General features: G+C 38.3%; 3 protein-coding genes and 1 pseudogene across 4 annotated transcripts; 3 read left to right on the top strand and 1 right to left on the bottom strand.

The window, feature by feature from the left end:
- Positions 1-5,085: 5,085 nt before the first annotated feature.
- Positions 5,086-7,851, bottom strand: LOC103939156 (annotated as a pseudogene).
- Positions 7,852-9,150: 1,299 nt separating this feature from the next.
- Positions 9,151-12,632, top strand: LOC103936947 (OVARIAN TUMOR DOMAIN-containing deubiquitinating enzyme 4). Of its 2 annotated transcripts, none has more exons than XM_009346834.3 (7): positions 9,151-9,342; positions 9,940-9,991; positions 10,607-11,191; positions 11,267-11,388; positions 11,543-11,583; positions 12,079-12,177; positions 12,276-12,632. In XM_009346834.3, exons 2-7 carry the CDS (start codon positions 9,967-9,969, stop codon positions 12,445-12,447), a joined length of 1,044 nt encoding a protein of 347 aa, XP_009345109.2. In that variant the 5' UTR covers positions 9,151-9,342; positions 9,940-9,966; the 3' UTR covers positions 12,448-12,632. The 2 variants fall into 2 exon arrangements, with proteins under 2 accessions (XP_009345109.2, XP_009345110.2); XM_009346835.3 differs by lacking the exon at positions 9,151-9,342 and adding an exon at positions 9,349-9,498.
- Positions 12,633-13,350: 718 nt separating this feature from the next.
- On the top strand, positions 13,351-17,081 carry LOC103936946 (WD repeat-containing protein 55-like). Its single transcript, XM_048576481.1, has 16 exons — positions 13,351-13,523; positions 13,671-13,672; positions 13,857-14,156; positions 14,255-14,319; positions 14,410-14,520; positions 14,583-14,656; positions 14,736-14,842; positions 14,956-14,998; positions 15,098-15,154; positions 15,282-15,358; positions 15,520-15,568; positions 15,661-15,707; positions 15,798-15,871; positions 16,194-16,249; positions 16,510-16,630; positions 16,754-17,081. Exons 3-16 carry the CDS (start codon positions 14,029-14,031, stop codon positions 16,834-16,836), a joined length of 1,092 nt encoding a protein of 363 aa, XP_048432438.1. The 5' UTR covers positions 13,351-13,523; positions 13,671-13,672; positions 13,857-14,028; the 3' UTR covers positions 16,837-17,081.
- A 1,764-nt stretch (positions 17,082-18,845) lies between these two features.
- On the top strand, positions 18,846-21,380 carry LOC103936956 (receptor protein kinase-like protein ZAR1). Its single transcript, XM_009346845.3, has one exon. It carries the CDS (start codon positions 19,052-19,054, stop codon positions 21,002-21,004), a length of 1,953 nt encoding a protein of 650 aa, XP_009345120.2. The 5' UTR covers positions 18,846-19,051; the 3' UTR covers positions 21,005-21,380.
- Positions 21,381-21,664: the final 284 nt, after the last annotated feature.

Below are 21,664 nucleotides of genomic sequence, written 5' to 3'. Positions count from 1 at the left end.
TTGTGGGTACATATAAGTTGTAGCCAAGGCAAAATCGTGGTGTTCCTCCCGACAGGTTTTCTCCCGAAGGAAAAGTGAGGTATCCAATAGCAAATTATGTGTCATGCAAAAATCTTGCACCGGAACGTCAAGCATGGGTGAATAATGTGAAAGTAATCTAAGTACCAACCCGAGTTGAGGAGGCCTTGAAAGATCCTAAATGGGCTACTACAATGGATGAAGAAATTATGGCACTACATAAAAATGATACGTGGGAGGTAATGGAACTGCCAAAGGGAAAAAAACTAGTTAGGTGTAGATGGGCCTTTACAATTAAGTACAAGGTCAATGGATCAGTAGACAGGTACAAAGCAAGGTTAGTAGTAAAAGGTTATACTCAAACATATAGTGTTGATTACCAAGAAACTTTTTCACCAGTAGCCAAGATGAATACGGTACGTGTTCTTATTTCTTTAGCTACAAATTTAAATTGGTCACTGAAACAGTTTGATGCAAAAAATGTTTTTCTTCATGGGCATTTGGAAGAAGAAGTATATATGGATTTTCCTCTGGGGTATAATGCCGGAGGGAAAATTGGAGTATGTAGGTTACAAGTCACTTTATGGGTTGAAGCAATCACCGCGTGCGTGGTTTGGTAGATTTACTTAAGTTATGAGGAGGATTGGATATTACCAAAGTCAATTCGACCGTACGTTGTTTGTAAAACGGAGAAGTGGTAAGGTGACAGCGTTAATTATTTATGTGGATGACATGATAATAACAAGTGATGATTCAGAAGAGATGGTGAAACTAAAACAGAGCCTTGCCGCCGAATTTGAGATGAAGAGTTTGGGAGATTTAAAATATTTCCTTGGAGTAGAAGTAGCTCATTTGTCTAGAGGTATATTCTTGTCTCAACGAAAATATGTTCTAGATTTATTAAAGGAGACATGCATGCTTGGATGTAAAACATGTGGATACTCCTATTATAGAGAAGCATTATTTGAGAATTTATCTCGATCAGAAACCAATTGACAAAGGTAGATATCAGAGACTGGTAGGGAGACTAATTTATTTGTCTCACACTTGTCCGAATATTGCTTATGCAGTGAGTGTGGTTAGTCAATTTATGCACTCACCGAGTGTGGATCATATGGCGGCAGTGATGAGAATTTTGGCGTATTTAAAGTCTGCCCTGGGAAAAGGAATTTTGTATAAGCACCATGGGCATATGAGGATTGAGGGATTTACTGATACTGATTGAGCAGGTGATGTGACTGACAGATGGTCAACGTCTAGGTATTTTACATTCGTTGGAGGTAATTTAATTACTTGGTGAAGCAAGAAACAGAAAGTGTTATCATGGTCTTCTGTCGAGGCCAAGTATAGGGGTATGGCACATGGTGTGTGTGAGATCCTTTGGCTACGAAAGTTGCTTTGGGGTCTTGGTTTTATCATGGTCTCCTCACTCTCACGTTCTCTCTCACGTTCTCTCTCACTTTCTTCCTTTGTCCTTCAATTTTAACAACCAAAGTATAAAATGTGTGTGGGCATACACTACTTTGGAATAAAGATTATTTAAAATGAAAATAGAAATATGAGACAATTTGGATTATTTGGAATAAAGATTAGATTGTTGACATTGATTTGCAGATACGGTGTAAACGTTGGAAAAAATTCCCTCTAGATCTTATCGTTAGTAGCCCAATGATTCGTCAATTCAGCCCACTCAAATTAAATTTGAAAGTTCGCGTTAACTCATTTTGCTTGCCTACCTCAAACAAACCAATGATTCTGATTTCTCATTCACAATTCAAGGGTTTGAATTTCTTGATCCTTAGATTTCAGACACTAAAATTCAGAGAGAATCCAAATTTGTAGAAGTTGACGAAATTGCCAAAAGGTTTGCATAGGAATTTTGGGGTTTGGACCACAAAAGATATTGAAAGCAGCCACATTGCATATGAAATGAAAGATGGGAATGTCCACCTCAGTCTCAGTGGCCATTCATCTGCGTGCAGTCCACGAGAAGATGGCCCATAGAATGCGCATTTTCAAAACAATATTTATTTCTGTATATTATGCATTTTCTGACTTAGACTTGAGAGGAAGATACGGAAGTGGATTTTCTCTTCATTGGATTTACTTTGTGAAAATTTTAGGGAACTCCACGTTCTAGTCTTTCATCGTACATCATGCGATCAATTTTCGTTAAGTACTATTTAAGTTTAATTTTAAATAAAAAAAATCAAATAATTTATGATCGCACAATGCACAATGAATAACTAAGATGTGCAGATCCCTAGGATCCCCACAATTTGAATCCGGATAGGATCCAATCCGGAAGAAACCACCCTCATGCATATTTCCAAGGGAAAAACTAAAGCTTTGTGCTAGTTGTTGATAGCGAGTTGGGTACCTAACAGAAAAGGCTATGACTTACAGGTAACAAGGAATGAGTCGAACAATGCTATTACGTGACACAATGTGCTTTAGTCAAGGCCATTAACATTTCAAACGGTAAGCACATGAAAAACCACTTGTTAGTGATTTAAATAAATAATCTAACAACATAATATGTTAATCAACATAAAACTAGCTTAAACCTACTATCCAGTTGCAAAGCATCGAGGGTCGCCCCCGTCTGCCACAGAAACGTACCAAAGTGTCTAATTCAAGTGGGGCAACCACAAGTTGAGGGCCAACTGAGAGCTCATTTTCCACCAAGTTGTTGAAAGAAATAACTCATAAACCAATCCAAAAGGCTTTGTCTAGCTAGGAACATTTGTAAAAATGTCTCCATCACAAGCAAACCACAAAACAAGGTGAATCATACCCGTGAATTTTAGGAAGGGAAATGATAACCACACAACTTTTCTCCTCGTACACACTCCTTTTAGTGTATGGCCGTCAAATTGAATAAATCAACTGGAAACAATGAACAAAAATTAACATCGGTATGCAAATGGAAAAATAGTGTGTGGTTATCATTTTTTGTTGCTAATTGTAGTAATACTAATTTTACAATTAGGAATTTAACATAAATGCAAGATTTAAAGAAATTTTCAAAGAGGAGAACAATGAGAGGCACAATGCAAGTGCTGCATAACAATCAAAAGGGCCATACCGAATGTGATAACAAAGCAACAACCAGGATATGAGTATTAATGTTTGGATAATGTAACCCTAGATGCTGTGGATAGGAGGTCGTTTCATGCCAAATCAATTATAATTCTAATACTGCAATTGCAACATCAATAAAGCATGTACTACTACTACTACTAATACACTCTATATAGCAACTTCGACAGCACTTTTGAGAGCGTTTAACATAATAAGCTAAGAGTGACTCTAAGTTATAAAACCTCATTCTAATGCTATTTGGAGAATGTGCTTCTTTACAAAGCACTTTCAACTTCGACATGCTTCTAATGAAACTGCTGTCAGCCAAAACGCTTATGAGCAGAAGTTCTTCCCATGTTCGACAAAACTCTAGAACTATTTGTCATTCCTTTACCTTGAAATTGTGGGATCAAGAAAAAACAACGAACCAAACAAATCTTCAAGTGCATCTTGTGAATCTAAGAGTGAGTTCATTTTATGTCAGAAGTCAGAGAGGGAAGCAGGCGACATGGAAGAAGAAGATGCAGGCAAAACAACTTGTTAAAATTACTCTCCCAAACAGCAAAAGACAGCAGAAGACAAAGGCTCCACAGACTTTTCTTTCAGTTACCCAAACAGGTCATTTGAGTAAAAATTATCATCAACAGAGAGGGGCTGGTACATCGGACGGTCAAATATTGTCCAACTGATAGGCCCACTTGACAGTGACCATCCTTCATAGGCCTTAATGATGGTGGCCCAGTCCAAAAACCGGAAAACAACCCTAGTCGAGCCCTAGGGCCTGAAAAGGACCCAACATGCTACAAGTCACGGACCAAGGGGAGTCGGGTCATCTAAATCTGTGGTTAAAAATTTTCCCATCAGGGATAGGACCCACTGACAATGTGGGCCCACTATGCTTGATGCTGTTTGAGGTGGGCCTAATAAAACATTATTAGCGTTCTACTGACTGTACGAAGAAAGGCAAGCTGTTGTGAAGCTGCCTACAGTATGTCTGGTCTGGCAACCTCATGAGGTTTGGACACTTGGGTGATGAGGAAAATATGGGGCCCATTTTGATGCCATTTGTCGATTTCAGAACTCAGTGCTACAAGAGAAAGTGATTTTCGCACTCTCTTTTGATTTCTAGCACTTCTCCTTCAATTATGCCATCTTCGCCTTTTGTTTATTCAATCTAATAGCTAGAGAGAAAAAATGGGAGTGCAAGAGATGAAAGAGGAGTGCAGAAATCACTCTCCCACATAAATCCGTCAGTTTAGGCTCATCCGGACTCTAAACCCTAAAACTCTAACCCCAACTTGTTGGAAATATCTAGCCATCTGAAAAAGCCCTAACATATATACAAAAACTAAGGCCTACATGAACCCCATTCATGTCCCCCACCAAGCCCAAACACACATATAAGTCTTTGGGGCTATATTTTCTGCCCACAACCAGGAATTACAAGCAACCAGTTTTCTCTTAATTACAAGAGAAAATCTTAAATGCAACCGGTTATATAAAGTAATGGCATAGATAAACATATGGTTTAATACCACCACCAACCGGTGATTAGTATCGTATAACAGGGCCAAGAGTTGTGGAGAGGTTATGCACAAAAGAAGAAAAGAATGCATTTGCAATGGATACAAATTTCAACATTTTGCTGGAAGTGGACCTAGAAATGAAAGTTGAAACATTCAGTAATAAGGCAGCAAGGATAGCAGTGGTGAAAGAATTGGCACGACTATGGTAAACTATGAACTACGAGTGTCAGAAGGCAGGTTCAGCTGTCACTTTTTTCACTTGCGAAATTTGTTATGTGCGATGTAAGGTTTTAGACAGACTGACTGACAATAAAAGATTATTCTTCTGTGACTAGACCCTAGAATCAAGCATTCTGCATACAGTGAACAACAAAGATATTCTTGCTGCCTTTAGAGAGAAGCTAACAACATAAACCTTAAAACATAAGATGACATACCACGGACATGATTAACTCACTTCCAAAACAAACTAACAACTATACCATTAATCCTCCTGATACAAAGGTATAATCTACAAGGATTCCCCGTGCTTATCAGTCAATGGGAATACAGCAGATATCAAAACAACAAAAGGGTACGGTTGTCCACTGAATCATTCATTCTACCCATTGAGCCTCTAAATTTCTATATCCCCTGAGCTATGATTCATCCTTTAGTAGTACAGATAGAAAACAAACTTACAATGAGTGGCTATCTGCTATCATACTGTCAAGCAGTGAGTAATCAAAATATCACAGCATGTTCTTCACTAGTCAAAGAGTTGAAAGCAGCTAAGGTAAGCCTGCAAATTAGGATTTATTATCAGCATTTGATAAGTTACTAAGGGAGGCAAAAGAAGCAACTAACGACAATCAAAACTGCCTCCAAATAAACTGATGGTGAAAGAAAAAAGTACAAGGCTTAATGAAATCAATTATAAGACGCTGACTTTGAGTACATTTTGGTGCTTATGGTTTATATAAAACAGTAGCACATTTTTTAAGGGGTAAACAATTCCTCAAGGGAAACAAATTTTGGGATGGTAGTTACGAGTGGACAAAGAAAACTCCAGTGCTTTTCAGAAAAGAGCTGTAGGGTGATGCCCCTATCAATCATCAAGTTATCGGTGAACTTGCACTACAAATTCATCTACAATTTTTATTAATAAGCAGAGATTTTCCTTTATCGAATGTAAATTAGGATTTTAATAGATCTTATCCAGGCTCTTCAGGGTGATGAGTACCTATTGCAAACAGGTGGTTATTTATAATTTGATCGATGATAAAGAATCCTGCATGCTGTATTAGACACATTTACTAATATTTCACAAACTTAATCCCTACTTTGTTTGAGAGAGATAATTAAGTGACAGATAGAGTCAATGCATTCAAATAAAAGATAATGAAATCAGAAACAATTACAGTGGGATCATCAGAAAATAAACATATCACCCCTTATACACACAGCAACTTCTTAAAGTAATCGATATCATGATAAAAGAAAAATATAAAAGAATTCCATTGAGAAAACTTTGCAAACTAATGAGGAATCTGTTAATCTTTAATCCTGATACGCCCATCAATATCATGTACTACAACAAAGGAATCCATTTATCCTTCATGTCATCAGATGCTAAACGAACTCAAAGCAGTGAAAGGTATATACATTGAAAGTAGATTACAAAGTGTCAGTTCTAGAATTCTAGAAAAGAGGCACGAATGTCTAACTCTTCAGATCCGGCCCTCGGAATAAATATTCCAGAGATGGCAATTCTATACCCAAACAGCAATGAAACACTTAATTAGAGATAATGAATTAAATCATAAAGCACAAAAACTTTTCCACGGAAAAGATAGTATATGTATACTGTAAAGAACAAACCTGATGATGATTACAGCGAGAAGGCAAAAGTAGAAACCAAGTTTGACAAGCCTGCACTTCTTCTTAGTATTAAGAACCCTGAACACTTCAGTAACATCAATAAGATGCTGCTGTTTTACAAACCTGAATCATAGGAAAATGGTGGTTATGAAGTTGGAATGCAAGTTTTGCCCCCTCCCCACGAACACAAACACCATGCATATAGATATGCATATGGACAGACATTTAATATGTACTATAAACCAAAAGAAAAAGGTGAAATGCGGTTCAACTGCACTCTCAAATGCAAAATAATGCAACGGGCGACTATCAAGTCTAGTGAAATAATTTGGCACAGTTTTAAAATGGAAGAATCCCATTCCTATTTTAAAAGGTAAATGAGTCTATTATGATTTTGACATCCATCCATACAAGTTAAAACACAAATTGTAACACAAGCATTTTGTTGAGATACTAGCATCACATAATTTTAGCAACCCATTGCATATTCAAATGACGAGTAATACTCACAACATCACAATATAGCTAGTAAGAGGGACTGGAGGAACATGAACCAACGCCGAGCCAAGAGGAAAAAAGCACAGAACACAATGTGCAATATGAACTCAGGGACAACCAATTGATTGATGCGATTTGATAGTTCGTACGGGTTGATATAGTCAGCCTCCAAGTCTGTTAACATCACATACTACAAAATACATAGCAGTGAAAAAACATTAGAGTCGTTTCACTCTAGGAGCACAAAATATGAATTTCATAAATTCTGCCCAGTACATGCAACTAGGCTATGAAAATTCTGTAACCCACAAACAACAAAGGCGAATTTTCGGATTTACGATAAAATTTGTACTGATTTCTCTCATATTTATTCATGCTAATAGTTGATATGCTCCATTGAAAACCACAAGCCACAGGAAATTAAGAGGGAAATTTCAAAAACCCACAAAAATTTTCCACTTTCCCATGAAAATTCAGCACAAATACAAATACTTGAGCGATCTAAGAAAGCTCTTGGCTCCCACATTAACAAAACAAACCCAAAACGACAAGGAAAATAAAAATTATGGGAAAAAGGAGAAGCAGCGATTCTTGGGTTTAAAGGTGGTGGCATTCTAAGAAAGAAAAGAGAAGAAGAAACAAGTACCTGGTAAAGGCTGGAGGCGAAGAGGGCAAGGTCGACGCAGAAGCAGATCAGCCAATACATCAATTCCCAAGCCATGCTTGCTTGCCAAATTTACTGGACTATTTGTACTGCTCTACCGCTAAAATTCCTTGCTTTTTTTTTTTGGGTAAACAATTCCTTGCTAATTTGGTCGGGCTTTCAACTTTATGGAGGTAATTAATTTCCTAAAAACAAGACTTTATGGAGGCAAAAAGGTAATGGAGGGAGATTTTGGACATTATATAATACATGAAGGTAAGAATTATTTTTGTATGTTCCAAATCTCTGTTAATTTTTGGAGCTATGGTCTTTTTTGTCAACTTCATCCGAATTTTGTCAAAATGAGTTATGTATGATCATTGCTACAATTGGGGTCCCTCTACTCATCAAAACGTGTAGTTATAGTCATTTTCGTCAACTTCGTCAAAATTTTATCAAAATGAGCTATGTCGGAAGGCTCATTGCTAAAATTGGGTTAAAGATGAGGAATTATTGCTCCAATTAGGTTAAAGTTGAGGGACCATTTCTCTAGTTGGATTAAAGTTGAGAGACCAATGGTAATGAATTTTTAGTTGAGAGACCATAACTGCACATTTTGATGAGTTAAGAGACCAATGGTAATGAATTCTTAGTTGAGGGACCATTGCTCTAATTGAGTTAAAGTTAAGAGACCATTGCTACAATTTACTCTTATAAATAATGCACGATTGATCGAAAATGTCTTTCACTTAAATACACTTTATACCGATAATATTGATAAAGAATAACTATGCATCTTAACACCAAATTGTCATTTAGTACTACGAAATAGTGAACTTAATCTAATAGTAAAGGGTTAATTGGTTGGCTGGTTTCAAGTAGTTTAGGGTGTCAATTTTAATTGAGATAATAGTTCAAGGGGTAAAACCGCAATATACCCAATAATTCTTTTAGTGTTTCTGTAATCGGTTCTTCATTGATTCATTCAAGTAGATGCATTGGAACGAGTCTCATGTAGGGAAATAAGCAGCCTCGTTTAGTTTAGTTGTGGAGTATTCTTGAGACTTTGTCATGAATTCCTTTTTGTGTGTGACTATTTTGGTGTTTTGTCAGAAATCTGAACCGAAAGACTAAAATCTAAAGCCCAAATGAAAAATGGACAGTGAGAAAAATGCTATCATTTCTGAAATTCACAATATAACAACCAAAATGTGTTCCACCAATCCTCTCCAACTCCAAAAAATGGATGAATAATCATCAAAATTTTGGATAAACTTGCCTTCACATTTCTTCCAGCTTGCGTTGGTGTAGAGATACAAGTGATGTATTCGAATAAAATTTTCCTTTTACTTTTGACAAAAAACGTGAGTTATGTTAATTAGTTATTTTTCACAAAAGAACGCTTAGTTAATTAAATCTCAACCGTATATTATTGTCTTTTGATGCTTAAAAAAACAAAGCTGGATAAAATTAGAAATCAAACCTGTGAAGTAAAGCCCATATGAAAAATCATAAGCCCAAGTCCGGTCGACCCTGTCATCCGTAAACACAGCAAAAACGCAACTGAGAAGTGACAGCTGACAAGTAGCAACCAGAAGCCACCGGCTCCGACACAAAAATTGCTACAAGCTTACGAATTACCATGTCTTCATATATCCATTGCTTGTTAATTGAGTAATGCCTTTTGTTTGATTGATGCATTGCAATTTGCAGGTATTCCTTTCTTCCTTCCACTTCCAGATCCTTCTTTCTCTCCCTTCTGGAATTCTCCGGAATTATCCATTTACTTATTAACCTCCTCTCCTTTATATACAAGCTTTTCTCTTAAATAGTTTCCCTCTTTATTTTATTGATTTGCAATCCCAGCAGGTATTTTTTTTTTCCAGTTTCTATAATCCTTATAATTTAAACCTAAGGAATTGGAATTAGAATTAGAATCTTATATGAAAATTTGAATTGTTGGGTTTTTTTATTGTTGTTGTTGGATTGAGTGTGTTAATTTCAAATGTTAAAGAGTTTCATAATACTTGTTCGTTGTTGGATTGGTTGGTCTCAGATATTACAACCCTGATTTCTATTTTATTTCAGTAATTGAATATTAAAAAAATATTTGTGTTGGTAGAGCAGAGGTATAAATGTTGCGATGAGCAATGGATTCTAATTGATGGTATAAAAATGTTAAATTTATAATCTGTTGTATATTTTTCATCCGAATGTCTCATTGAATGTTGACATTTTATAGTTTACTGACTTAATTCATGTATGAAAATCCTTTGCCATGTGTTTCTGTAACGCGGGTTTAACTGGTAGGGAGGATCTCCGTTGATGTGAGATGGCATGAAGTTAAATCTCGATTACCAAGGTAATGTGATGGTTTACATAGCTTTGATGTCCCTTCCTTTTGATCTGTGTATTCCTTCTTACTTGCCATTTGCTTATGTTTTTGGGGTTGACAAACCGAATCGTAATGAGATTTTGAAGATCGGTTTGATAACTTAGTCAACAGATCTCCGATTCAGTGTAATATTCAGCTCGGTCTTCTGCTTTTCACGAAAACCAAATGCTAAGTGGGGTACTGATCTGGCCAAGATCCTTATTCTCGTTCGACCAATAAAAAAGGATTTTCTTGTTGGAACAATAAAAAAGGCTTAAAAAGATCGACCAGGCAGACCTTTTATGCTTTGTCTATTAAGTAAAGGGAATGGTGCAGTACAGTACTAAAATTTATATTGTGTTAGAAGTTGGCGCTACGCTTTTCATAACATATGAAGATAACTTGACCGTGCAGGGATAAACTATCATGCAAGAAGTTCTGCATGTTGTGTTTCCAATGTTACTAATACTTTTTAACTTTCACGATCTCATCTCCCTCTCTAGATTGATTTCAATTGCAAAGTCGCGCTTCTTTAGATGGATAGGTTTCCATTTCGTTACATAATGATACTAACGAGTAAATCACATTCTTCTTTTGCCTTAGGCTATGCGAACGCAATTGTTTGTCATCCCATTAACCATTATTCGAAGACTGCTGTCTGCCGGAGTGACTGTACCCTAATGCAGATGGGCAGTAATATCTTTAGTGTGGTGTCACGAGGAGCATCAAGTTCATGTTGTTACGCCCTGCAGACGGGGAAGTCAGGAACAAAGTTTGTCCGTTTTTCTAACCCCAAGACTCGTCCATCCAGTATTGGCCAAACATCGTATACAAGCTGCTTCAAATCTTTCTTCTCCAAGGAAATAGGCAACTCACAGTCATTAACAGTTAATGCTGGAGGGCCTCATAAGCGATGTTTTGACATTTCATTTGCCTGTCACGGTATGAAAACCAGGCTTTTGGTTTCAGGACAAGGAATGCTTCCCAAAATCAAGTGTAATGTGCGCCGTGTATCTTGCCCACAAAGATGCGCCTCTTCTGGCTTATTATTTGGGTTGTTGGTCTGTAATTGTTCTGAATCAGCGCATGCTCAAGCAGCTCACAAGGACAATAAGGAAGAGGACAGTGATTCGTCATATGTAAAATTTTCTCATGGGAAAAAGGTTTACACTGACTATTCTATCATTGGTGAGTAGGGATCCTTCTTAGTTTTCATAATGTCTTTTTACGACAGATGAATACTGTATTCTCTATATGGCACAGGAATACCTGGCGACGGGAGGTGCTTATTCCGTTCAGTTGCTCATGGGGCTCATTTACGAGCTGGAAAATCAGCTCCCAGTGAGAGCCTTCAGAGAGAATTAGCGGATAGCTTGAGAGCTAGAGTATGTCTTTGTACCTTTTCCAGTCCGTTCCATGCACCTCCTAAGCCAAAGCCCATAAATCCAGAAAATAATGAAAGAATCTTGATAATGAATTATCTACTTTTGCCCATGGATATTTTAATGTCATTGATGCGTTGATATGTTAAATTTGTAGGTTGCGGATGAATTTATCAAAAGGAGGGAAGAAACCGAATGGTGAGTTTTCTAATTGTGAGCTTAACTAATGTTTTGACAACTCGTGTGCTCTATTACATTTCCCTTCTGCATGACATATATGCTATCCATCTTTTACTATCCTAGAAGAATTGCATGTCATATTTCTATATACAAATATGCGGAGGTTAATATCTGAGGGAGAAATCACAACTTTAGGGATTTGATTGGGGGAGTTTGATGTAATTAGGGAGAGCGAGTAGATTTTGGGTTGACTTGTATAATCAAGCGAAGATGCAACTCTTTTAGACAACGGATTACTGAAATCCTAGATCTCCCTATTGTTCTTCTTCCTTCCCCAATCTTTCTCATTCCCTTTCTTCTCTATTTGAACCACCCTTCTTTTTCTCCCTATTGGTAAGGCGCCAATATATGAAGCAAAAAGTGAAAACAGGTTCCGAGTGCATGATGCCTTTGCGGTGAAGGCATATGGATAACCAACACCAGCATAATTTACATGTATGTACAATGTGACAGGTTTGTTGAAGGAAATTTTGACACTTACGTTTCCCAAATAAGAAAGCCACATGTATGGGGAGGTGAGCCTGAATTGTTCATGGCTTCACATGTTCTTCAGTAAGTCCTCTCTCTGCGTTTTCACACTCGCCAGTATAGTTACAGAAGCACATCAGTATTGTTGGACATTGGAATGATGAATCCATTGGTTACTGTAGGATGCCAATAACAGTATACATGTACGATGAGAAGGCTGGTGGCTTGATAACCATTGCCGAGTACGGGCAAGAATACGGCACGGACAACCCGATCAGAGTTCTCTACCACGGCTTTGGCCATTATGACGCGTTGCAGATGCCCGGAAAGAGCGGAGGTAGATCGAGGCTTTAGTATATGTATTTGACAGAAAGTAGGACGAACAACCAACATCCTTAAAGGAATAATGTCCAACTCAATAGCATTATGATGTACGTGTGCATCTTATATTGTACTTGAAGTCATTTTTACTTGGTTTTTAATGTTGTTTAACGGAATGTCTTGGCTACTTCAGTATGGAGGACATCAGAATTTCTTTAGGGGTGTGCTATCCACACATCTCATTTTACTTCTCACACACCTTTTGTTAATATTTGTTCGTTGATCTTTTTTAATTCATCCGATCTGACGGCTGAAAATTAGAAGGGTGTGTGAGAAGTAAAAAAAAGTGTGTGGATATCATATCCCTTTCTTTAATTGAAACCGCTTTTAGTAGAAACTTCAGTTCACCAAAAAGTTAATCCGAGGCGTAAAAAAGAATGAGTGGCAGTTTTCACACTTCTTTTTTAGCTGTATGCACACCAAAATTGCATGTTTTAACCATTTGAAAGGTCAAAATTGAAAAACTCATGCCTAAAGCGTGAAGTTATCGTATACCAACGTGTTAGTGGAGTTTTGTTTTTGAAACAATTATTTTAACATGAAATCAATCCATCTATGGGGTGTGTGGCCTTAATACTACGTAGCACTTGGTGCTGCAATGCGTTTTAGCAGGTTGGATTTAATTTTTCCAACTGTTAAATATTTTATTTTCAATCTTATCCATTCATTTGCTATATCAGTCATTGCCATGCACAATTAAAGTAAAATTGCAGCCTATGTAGTTTAATTTTGAAAATATAGTGTATTTCAAAGTAGATGCGGGCCTTTACCAAAAGAAAAATAGATGTGGGCCGTCAAAATATTGAATTGGAATCGAACGTGGGCCTTCAAATCATTAAACCCAAACGGATACCAGCGAAAAATAAACAGTGATTCCGTTGTGTACCTTCGCTAAGTCCCCTCAAAACCCCTCCGCCTCTTCCTCTGTTGGCTGCCGCTGCACCTCTTCCTCCTTCTCCTCCTCCTCCTCATTATTCTCTCTCTCCGTCGGTCTCGTCACCCCACCACCACCACAGCCTTCCCTCATTCTCTCAGTCTCATTTTTCACTGTAATTTATACTTCATCTTGCTCGGCAGTAATCTTTTTCTCGATTTTCTGTGATTACCATTATTAATATGAAAACTTTGACATCTTTTGCATAAATTTGAGGCCCAATTAGTTGGATATGAAATTGTATTACTTTTTATAGTTTGAGCTGTTTGTTGAAATGATTACTCTCAGTTTATTTGATTATTTTGGATTTTAGAAATTTTGTTGTGTTTGAGTTTACACATATTCTAGTTGAATTTGTGTCAGTTTTGTGGTTAATTGTGCATATTGCTATTCGGGTTGGTTTAGACGACAACTTGTAATGTATGCATTATGTTTTCTTTTTTCCTAGTAGACAAGCAATCATCTAGTTCAAAGATTGGAGTGGATTCTGGATTGAATTGAGAAAACCATAGAGTACAAACTACAACATTCTACGGGCCTACGAACATATTTGCTTGTGAGAAGTAGGCACCGATCGTTCGTTGTGTATAGTGAGAAAGAAAGAGGAAAGTAATAAAGGAATGGAGATAAATTTGGGGCACTTGGCGTTTGACATTGATTTTCATCCATCGCAGCAGTTGGTCACTACTGGTCTTATCAACGGCGATCTTCACTTGTACCGATATGCATCTGATTCCATTCCTCAAAGGTCAATACTTTTTAAGTTCCTCTGTCCTTTTTTCTTAATTAGTCTTTTGTATTCTTATATATTACTTGTGGTGATGACTAAGATGAATATGATATTAGGGTGTTGGAAGTTCATGCACACAGTGAATCTTGCAGAGCTGTTCGATTCATCAACAATGGGCAAGGTTTTATTGATTTTTTTTAGTTATTTGATATTGTTGCCATACCGTAATTAGTTGTGCTAATAAGAAGCTACTCATGGACGATAATGTTAGCCATTTTGACGGGATCTCCTGACTGCTCAATTCTTGCTACGGATGTGGAAACTGGTGCTTCTATTGCTCGACTCGACGAGGCTCATGGGTCTCTATTTCTCACTTTGCTCTGTAACTAGTCTCAGGAATTCTTATTTTGGCCATATCCTAAACATTACCTTAATCTGATGCAGGTCTGCAGGTCAATAAGCTTATCAATTTGACCGAGTCCACAGTGGCCTCTGGAGATGACGAAGGCTGTATTAAGGTCATTTTATGTTGCTTGTGCTTCATTTACTGTTGTTTTCGTTGGTTTTATCATTTGTTTGACATTGCTTATTGCTCAGGTGTGGGACACCAGGCAACAATCTTGCTGCAATACTTTTAAAGCTCATGAAGAGTACATTTCCGATATGACTTTTGCAGCTGATTCCATGAAACTCCTAGGAACTAGGTAGTCCTGCATTCCCTTTCTTTTTTTTTTTTTTTATTGTATTCCTTACTTTTGCGGCAAATGACATACCCTCAAGAGTTGTTTATTTATATTTCTTCTTTTGCATTGTTAAGTGGAGATGGGACTCTTTCTGTTTGCAATCTTCGAAGAAATAAAGTAAGATTTTTTCCTTTCTAAAATTCCATAAAATACATGCTCAATGCTCATAGTGGATTTACTAAAAGATTTCCAAATTTGGTTCTATGGTTATTACAGGTTCAAGCTCAATCTGAATTTTCAGAAGAGGAGCTACTGTCTGTGGTTATCATGAAGGTTCACCGCTTTCTCCTTTCCCCTTGAATTTCTTCCAGTGATTTTAAGATTTCATCAAATTATGTAACTTTCCCTCTTTCTTTTCTTTGCTGTTATTCCTAACCTTTCATGCTTTTGGTTTGATCAGAATGGTCGGAAAGTTGTTTGCAGCTCACACATTGGGAATCTATTATTGTATTCATGGGGCTGTTTCAAGGATTGCAGGTATATTATATTTTAGTTTCTAATCATTTGTGAAAAATTGAAAATTGTACTTGACTGTAAGAGATATTGTCTACAAGCATGAAAGAAAGACTTTCAATTCTGTTGCTCCTCTCTCCCTCCCACTTCTGATTTTCTCTTCTGGATGACTCTTCGAATTGCAGCGATCGATTTGTTGATCTTTCTCCGAATTCTGTGGATGTTTTGGTGAAGGTGAGTTGGTCATATATCTGTTTTACATATGTTGGCTTTTGATATTTGCACAACCGTTTTTTGTTGAAGCATTTTGAATTTTCTTGTGTCAGCTTGATGAAGATAGGTTGATCACTGGATCAGAAACTGGACTTATCAGGTGAAACTGCATGCAGAATTGATTCATAATATTTCAACTGTTCTTCAACCTTTCTATCATTAAGATTGATTTCACACAAATTTGTTTCAGCCTAGTAGGTATATTACCCAACAGAGTCATCCAACCTATTGCAGAACACTCAGACTATCCGGTTGAGGGTCTCGGTAATGCATTATTTTCTTATCTGGAGGGTTGAGTAATCAAAATGTGTTTCATTTTTCCACTTTTATTGTTGTCTTGAGGAAGGTTGAGGATACATATCAGTTTATAATTCATAGAAACTACATTATGGCAGCGAACTCATTGATCATGAGTTCAATATGGTCTCATTGTTGAATCTTTATCATCAACCTAAAATCAAATTTTCTTATTTGTTTATTATATGTAACTCTTCACTTTTATACTCTGGCCTTTTAGGCCTCATTAATCTGCAAGTTATCTCCTGGGCCATGTTTGGTTAACAATCTGTCTTTTTTGGTTTTGTAGCTTTTTCCTATGATAAAAAGTTTCTGGGCAGTATAGCACATGATCAGATGTTGAAGGTGTCTCTCTCTCTCTCTCTCTCTCTCTCTCTCTCTCTCTGTGCTCAATATACTATTGTCTATTCTGGAAAATGCTTTTTGTAACCCGTCACGCTTATGGTTCTGTGATGCAATCTCAATTCACGCTTACATTCTAGTTTATGAAGTTCTAACTTTGTATGCAAATATCACTTCTCTTAGAGGTAAACAGTTTCCAAACTATTTTCTAGTGATGATTTTATTGGGTTTTTGAATTTACTATTGACAATCGTTTAATGCAGCTATGGGATATGAATGAATTATTGCAAGGTTCTACAAATACATCAAGGCCTCAAGCAGCTGCGGAGGACAGCGATAGTGACGATATGGATATGGATATGAATCCTCCGAAGTCTAACAAAGGTAGGTTTATTTGATAAAAGAGAAATAGAGAATTTCGTTTGACTCCAAAACCAAGCACAATAATCATGTAACCGGAAAACATTCTTCTGTGTTGTATTTAACTGATATGACCGTCTTTTGCAGGTACAAAGAAGAAAAATGCAAGCAAAGATCGTGTTTCGGGAAGTTCAAATGATTTTTTTGCTGATTTACAGATGGAGGGTTGAGTATGGTTTTTCAACTTTGGTACGACATTTTTCATGGACAAACAAAATACCTATAGTTTCATGGTTCCCTTCAGAGTTGCTAGACCTGTTGATCAATGATTCCCAACACATGCTTTAGGGGATTGTAAGATATTCAGTTTTGGTTTTGGTTTACTTTATCATGTGTGGATGTCGAAACAATCTGATGAATCTGGAGTTGTAAAAATATCTGCTGGTAAAGATTTCTCCGCCGAGTATTGCCGTCAGTTTAAATCTCTTCTTGAGTTCTGGCTGCACCATGCACACAACAATGAAAGGATTACTCCGAACAGACTAGTACGACATGGCCGGACATGGAGGTTAACTCGAGTCGATTCAGGCCAGCACAATCCGGTCAAATGTGACCGAAATTCGATCGTTCATACCTTGATCCTGAAACCAGGAACTTGAAAAGAAAGCTCTCTGTTTTATTGTTTTTGTAGGTGTAGCAAAGGATGAAGCCGAAATACAATATTGGGTCGGGTTGGGATTTTGGGGGTTTGGATGGGCTCGGGTAACACAAAACCGAAATTTTTGTTTTTCCTCAGTTGTTGGGTCGGGTTATGGCCCAACGCATCGTACTCATATCTTTGTATCTGTATGTGGAATTTTTTTCAATTTATGAGTGTTTTTGTATAAGCGTTGTTAAAAGAAAAACGGTGAAATTTTATTAAATGCCTACATAAAGCTCTTTGGAGTAGTATTCTCCTGACGGTGTTGATGTAAGTATTTAATTGTCCGGACTACTCGAAAGTTCGGCTTGACATCTATTAAATTGACAAATAATTAAAATAATATTTCTTCAATTTAATACTGACATTTTATATTGTGTACTACCGACTCGACAGGATTATTGAAGAAAAATTGGAGGTGTTGAGATCACAACACGTGTCACCGGATAGTAGTTCACAAGAGAAAACAGTACAGACGAGGGAGAGCTTGAACTCGGATTCTCTTGACCGGTATCCCACTAATATTTTGAATCTCAAAATTTTAGAATGAATTGACATAAATACCCCGGGTTGCTTAGTTAGTGGAAACTGAAAAGTGTAACAAGCATTGTCTGCATGTGTAAATAATGTCATTGTCAAACGATCTTCTGACACCCATTACTAAATTACAATACAGTCCCTACACAGACACTTTTTTGGATAAAACTTTTAGGATAATGTTAAAGAATTTGTTAAGATAGTTTGAATATCTGTAACGAAGATTTATACATGTTCTGGTTAAGAGATAGAGGTTAAGGGTAAAAAAAGTAGAGGTCGTTCCAGAAATATTTTGAAAGAAACTTAAAAAAAAAAAAAACATAGAATGTCTAAATTTAATGAACAATTTGCCGCAAAACGTGTACAATGACGTTCTACGAATCATAAAACCAATCCTACTTATAAATAAATAACGCTCTAAATGTCACTTGACCTTTATAACCCTTGAATTTGAATTTGAGCACAACGTGGGAACAAACAGGTTAACCTAATCTTGTCGTCTTGAAAATAATTAAGCTAATATAAGGGATTAGTTGTATATCCAGCCTCAAAATTCACAAATCTTCTCATTCCCCCTTCTTTTGCTTGTTTTGTTTGAAATTAACAAACTTTAATCACGTTTTAGTTTGTTCTTAATTTTCCAAAGGAACAAACACCAAATATTTTGAAAGAGTAATGCTATTCATACCATATTTTTATATACTACATTTCTATACCATTTTAGGTGACATCTGATATGGACAACTACATCATTTTTGAAAAATTTACACAACCCAAGGAAATGAAGGAGAAATGCTCTTTATATACCACAATCATCATTTAATTAATTAGTTTTTCTTAATTTTTAGTTTATTAAATAATGAACTAAATTTAAAAATTTGATTAATTCAAATAATGTGGCTATTATCATCAAATACTAAGATGGTACAAAAAAATAGTATGAATAACATTACTCAAAAAATAAATAAATAAATGCTAAACATTGGGGATTTGCAGCTAACTACTCATTAGTGCTACACTGGTCAGCAAAATTCAAACCTTCCCTCGAATAACACAATTCTCCACAATTTTAAACTCAGAACTGCAAAACCCCTTCTTCCTCCAGTCTCTCTGCAACTCCATATGAACCAGTAGAGAGAGAAAGAAAGGGAGAGAGAGAGAGAGAGAGAGGCATTGTCAAATTTCCCAAAACTTCAAACACAAAAAAAATGATTCTTTTTTTCCTGCAAATTGCTCTACTTCTGGTTCCTGTAGTCGTGCACTGTCTCAACCAAGATGGACTCTCCCTCCTCGCACTCAAATCCGCAATCGAAACCGACCCGACCCGGATCCTCGACTCCTGGTCGGAATCCGATCCCACCCCCTGCCACTGGCACGGCGTCGCCTGCACCGGCAACCGAGTCACCGACCTCCTCCTCACCAACAAACGCCTCACCGGCTACATTCCCTCCGAACTTGGCCACCTCGACTCGCTCAAGCGACTCAATCTTTCAAACAACAACTTCTCCATGCCCATCCCGGCCCACCTCTTCAACGCCGCTGCCCTCATTTCTCTCGACCTCTCCAACAACTCTCTCGTGGGTCCAATCCCGGACCAAATCCGATCACTCAAGGCCCTGAACCACCTCGACCTGTCTTCCAATCTCCTCAACGGCTTTCTCCCCGAGTCTCTCGCCGAGCTTCCCTCCCTCGCCGGAACCCTGAACCTCTCGTACAACAAATTCTCCGGCGGTGTTCCGGCTTCGTACGGGCGGATTCCGGTGCTCGTGAGCCTGGACCTCCGGCACAACAACCTCACCGGAAAAGTGCCTCAGGTGGGATCGCTGGCGAACCAGGGCCCCACCGCGTTTTCCGAAAACCCTAGCCTCTGCGGGATTCCGTTGGATATTCCGTGCCCGGAAGCTCAAAACCCTGATTCCCCGAAAAGCGGGGGTGAGGATGTTCAAAAGCCTCTCAACCCGGATCCGAGTTTGGTACGGAGGGCAGAGCAGCGAGAAAATCGGAGCGGCGTGTCAGTGACGGTTCCGATAATTTCGGGCGTTTCGGTGGTGGTTGGGGCCGTGTCGGTATCGGTGTGGCTGCTTCGCGTAAAAAGCAGGGCGAAGGAGGGCAAAACGGGAAAAGAGAAAGTGGTAAAGGAGGTGGCTGTCGTGGTGGAGAATGAGGGGGAAGGGCAAAATGGTACATTCGTTGTGGTGGACGAGGGGTTCGAGTTGGAATTGGAGGATTTGCTGAGGGCATCGGCGTACGTGGTGGGGAAGAGCAGGAGTGGGATTACGTACAGAGTGGTCGCCGGGAATGGCGGGAAGGGATCTGGTGCGGCGCCGTCGGTTGTCGCCGTGAGAAGGCTGAGCGAGGGTGACGCCGCGTGGCGGTTCAAGGAGTTTGAGGCTGAGGCGGAGGCGATGGGGAAGGTGGTCCACCCCAATATCGTCCGCCTGAGAGCATATTACTATGCGAATGATGAGAAACTTCTGGTTACTGATTTCATTCGCAATGGCAGCTTGTACAATGCACTCCACGGTAAATTAACCGACTCTTTGCCGCCATTGCCATGGACGGCAAGGTTAAAAATTGCTCAGGGGATCGCAAGGGGTTTGGTGTACATACATGAACACAGCCCTCGAAAGTATGTTCATGGAAGCATTAAATCGACAAAGATCCTTCTCAACGATGATCTCCAACCTTACATATCCGGGTTCGGATTGGCACGTCTTATGTTGGGTACCTCAAAGTTCTCCACTTCAGCGTCGAGAAAGCAGAACTTGAATCAATCCATTGTGGCTTCTGGTGTGGCTGGTCCAAGTTCTTCAACCATTTACTTGGCGCCCGAGGCCCGAGTTTCTGGCAGCAAGTTCACTCAGAAATGTGATGTGTACTCCTTCGGAGTTGTGCTCATGGAGATCTTGACCGGTAGGTTGCCAGATGAGGGGCTCGAAAATGGTGGCGAGGGACTCGAGAGTCTGGTCAGGAAGACATTCAGAGATGAGCGCCCCCTTTCTGAGATCATAGACCCTGTACTTGTGCAAGAAGTTCATGCAAAGAAGCAAGTTGTTGAAGCCTTTCACATTGCCCTTAATTGCACTGAGCTCGACCCCGAACTGCGTCCTAGGATGAAAACTGTCTCCGAGAGCCTTGATCGCATCAGACTGCAATGTTAAGAGAAGAAAACAGAGAATGCGAAAGCTGACTGTTCATCCGGAATTGGTTATGGTGCTGAAAATGGTCTCGGATGGGGATTGTATGTTTTTGTGGAGACGATTACTGTTAGGAAATCCATTAGCTTAATGGGTTGGATGTATCATATGTGTTGTGTAGTTGAATTATTGGTTGTTTGAAGATGATGAATTCAACGGGGACCGGCATGTTCTTAGGTTGCTGGCATTCTGGTGGAAGGGTAGAAGAAGAGTGTTTCCGGCCGTTTGTTTCTCTTCTGTAACACTTGTTTTTTGCACTATTCTCACCATATGATCCCTGCTTTCCCTCAGGTTGAAATTTGTAATGGCTAATGTTGAATAGCATCTGTGTTCTTCATTATGTTTGCTAACTGGTTTAGGGTAAAGACAATGTTTTTTATAGAGTAGACTCTTACGGGCACCAACTATCATCTCAAACGTTTTATATCAACTGATGTAGCACATAACATAATCGTTGCTTATTCTTGTAACTTGTTTCGTTATAAACCCAAGTACAGCCAAATGAAATGCCACCACATCAGTTCGGTTTTATGAAGAGTACATAGTACTAACATAATATGCTAACGTAATAAGATCAAGGGCTAACTACATTTTTCAATATTTATGTTTGAGGTGATTTTCTGA

Source organism: the organism of the source record quoted next, unplaced genomic scaffold (assembly GCF_019419815.1).
Source record: "Pyrus x bretschneideri cultivar Hongxiangsu unplaced genomic scaffold, Pyrus_bretschneideri_v1 Contig9, whole genome shotgun sequence".
In the NCBI taxonomy this organism is placed as follows: Eukaryota; Viridiplantae; Streptophyta; class Magnoliopsida; order Rosales; family Rosaceae; genus Pyrus; species Pyrus x bretschneideri.
Note: the sequence above shows the minus strand (reverse complement) of the source record. Positions and strands in the feature narration are given on the sequence as shown.

What these genes read in the sequence shown, in the direction of transcription:
- LOC103936956 (XM_009346845.3), top strand. Translation starts at nt 19,052, where the DNA reads ATGATTCTTTTTTTCCTGCAAATTGCTCTACTTCTGGTTCCTGTAGTC.
- LOC103936947 (XM_009346834.3), top strand. Translation starts at nt 9,967, where the DNA reads ATGAAGTTAAATCTCGATTACCAAG. An exon ending in CACTGACTATTCTATCATTG is followed by an intron (nt 11,192 to 11,266) that starts GTGAGTAGGGAT and finishes TATATGGCACAG; the next exon opens with GAATACCTGGCGACGGGAGG. An exon ending in CGGATAGCTTGAGAGCTAGA is followed by an intron (nt 11,389 to 11,542) that starts GTATGTCTTTGT and finishes TTAAATTTGTAG; the next exon opens with GTTGCGGATGAATTTATCAA.
- LOC103936946 (XM_048576481.1), top strand. Translation starts at nt 14,029, where the DNA reads ATGGAGATAAATTTGGGGCACTTGGCGTTTGACATTGATTTTCATCCA. An exon ending in TCTATTTCTCACTTTGCTCT is followed by an intron (nt 14,521 to 14,582) that starts GTAACTAGTCTC and finishes AATCTGATGCAG; the next exon opens with GTCTGCAGGTCAATAAGCTT. An exon ending in TCAGAAACTGGACTTATCAG is followed by an intron (nt 15,708 to 15,797) that starts GTGAAACTGCAT and finishes AATTTGTTTCAG; the next exon opens with CCTAGTAGGTATATTACCCA.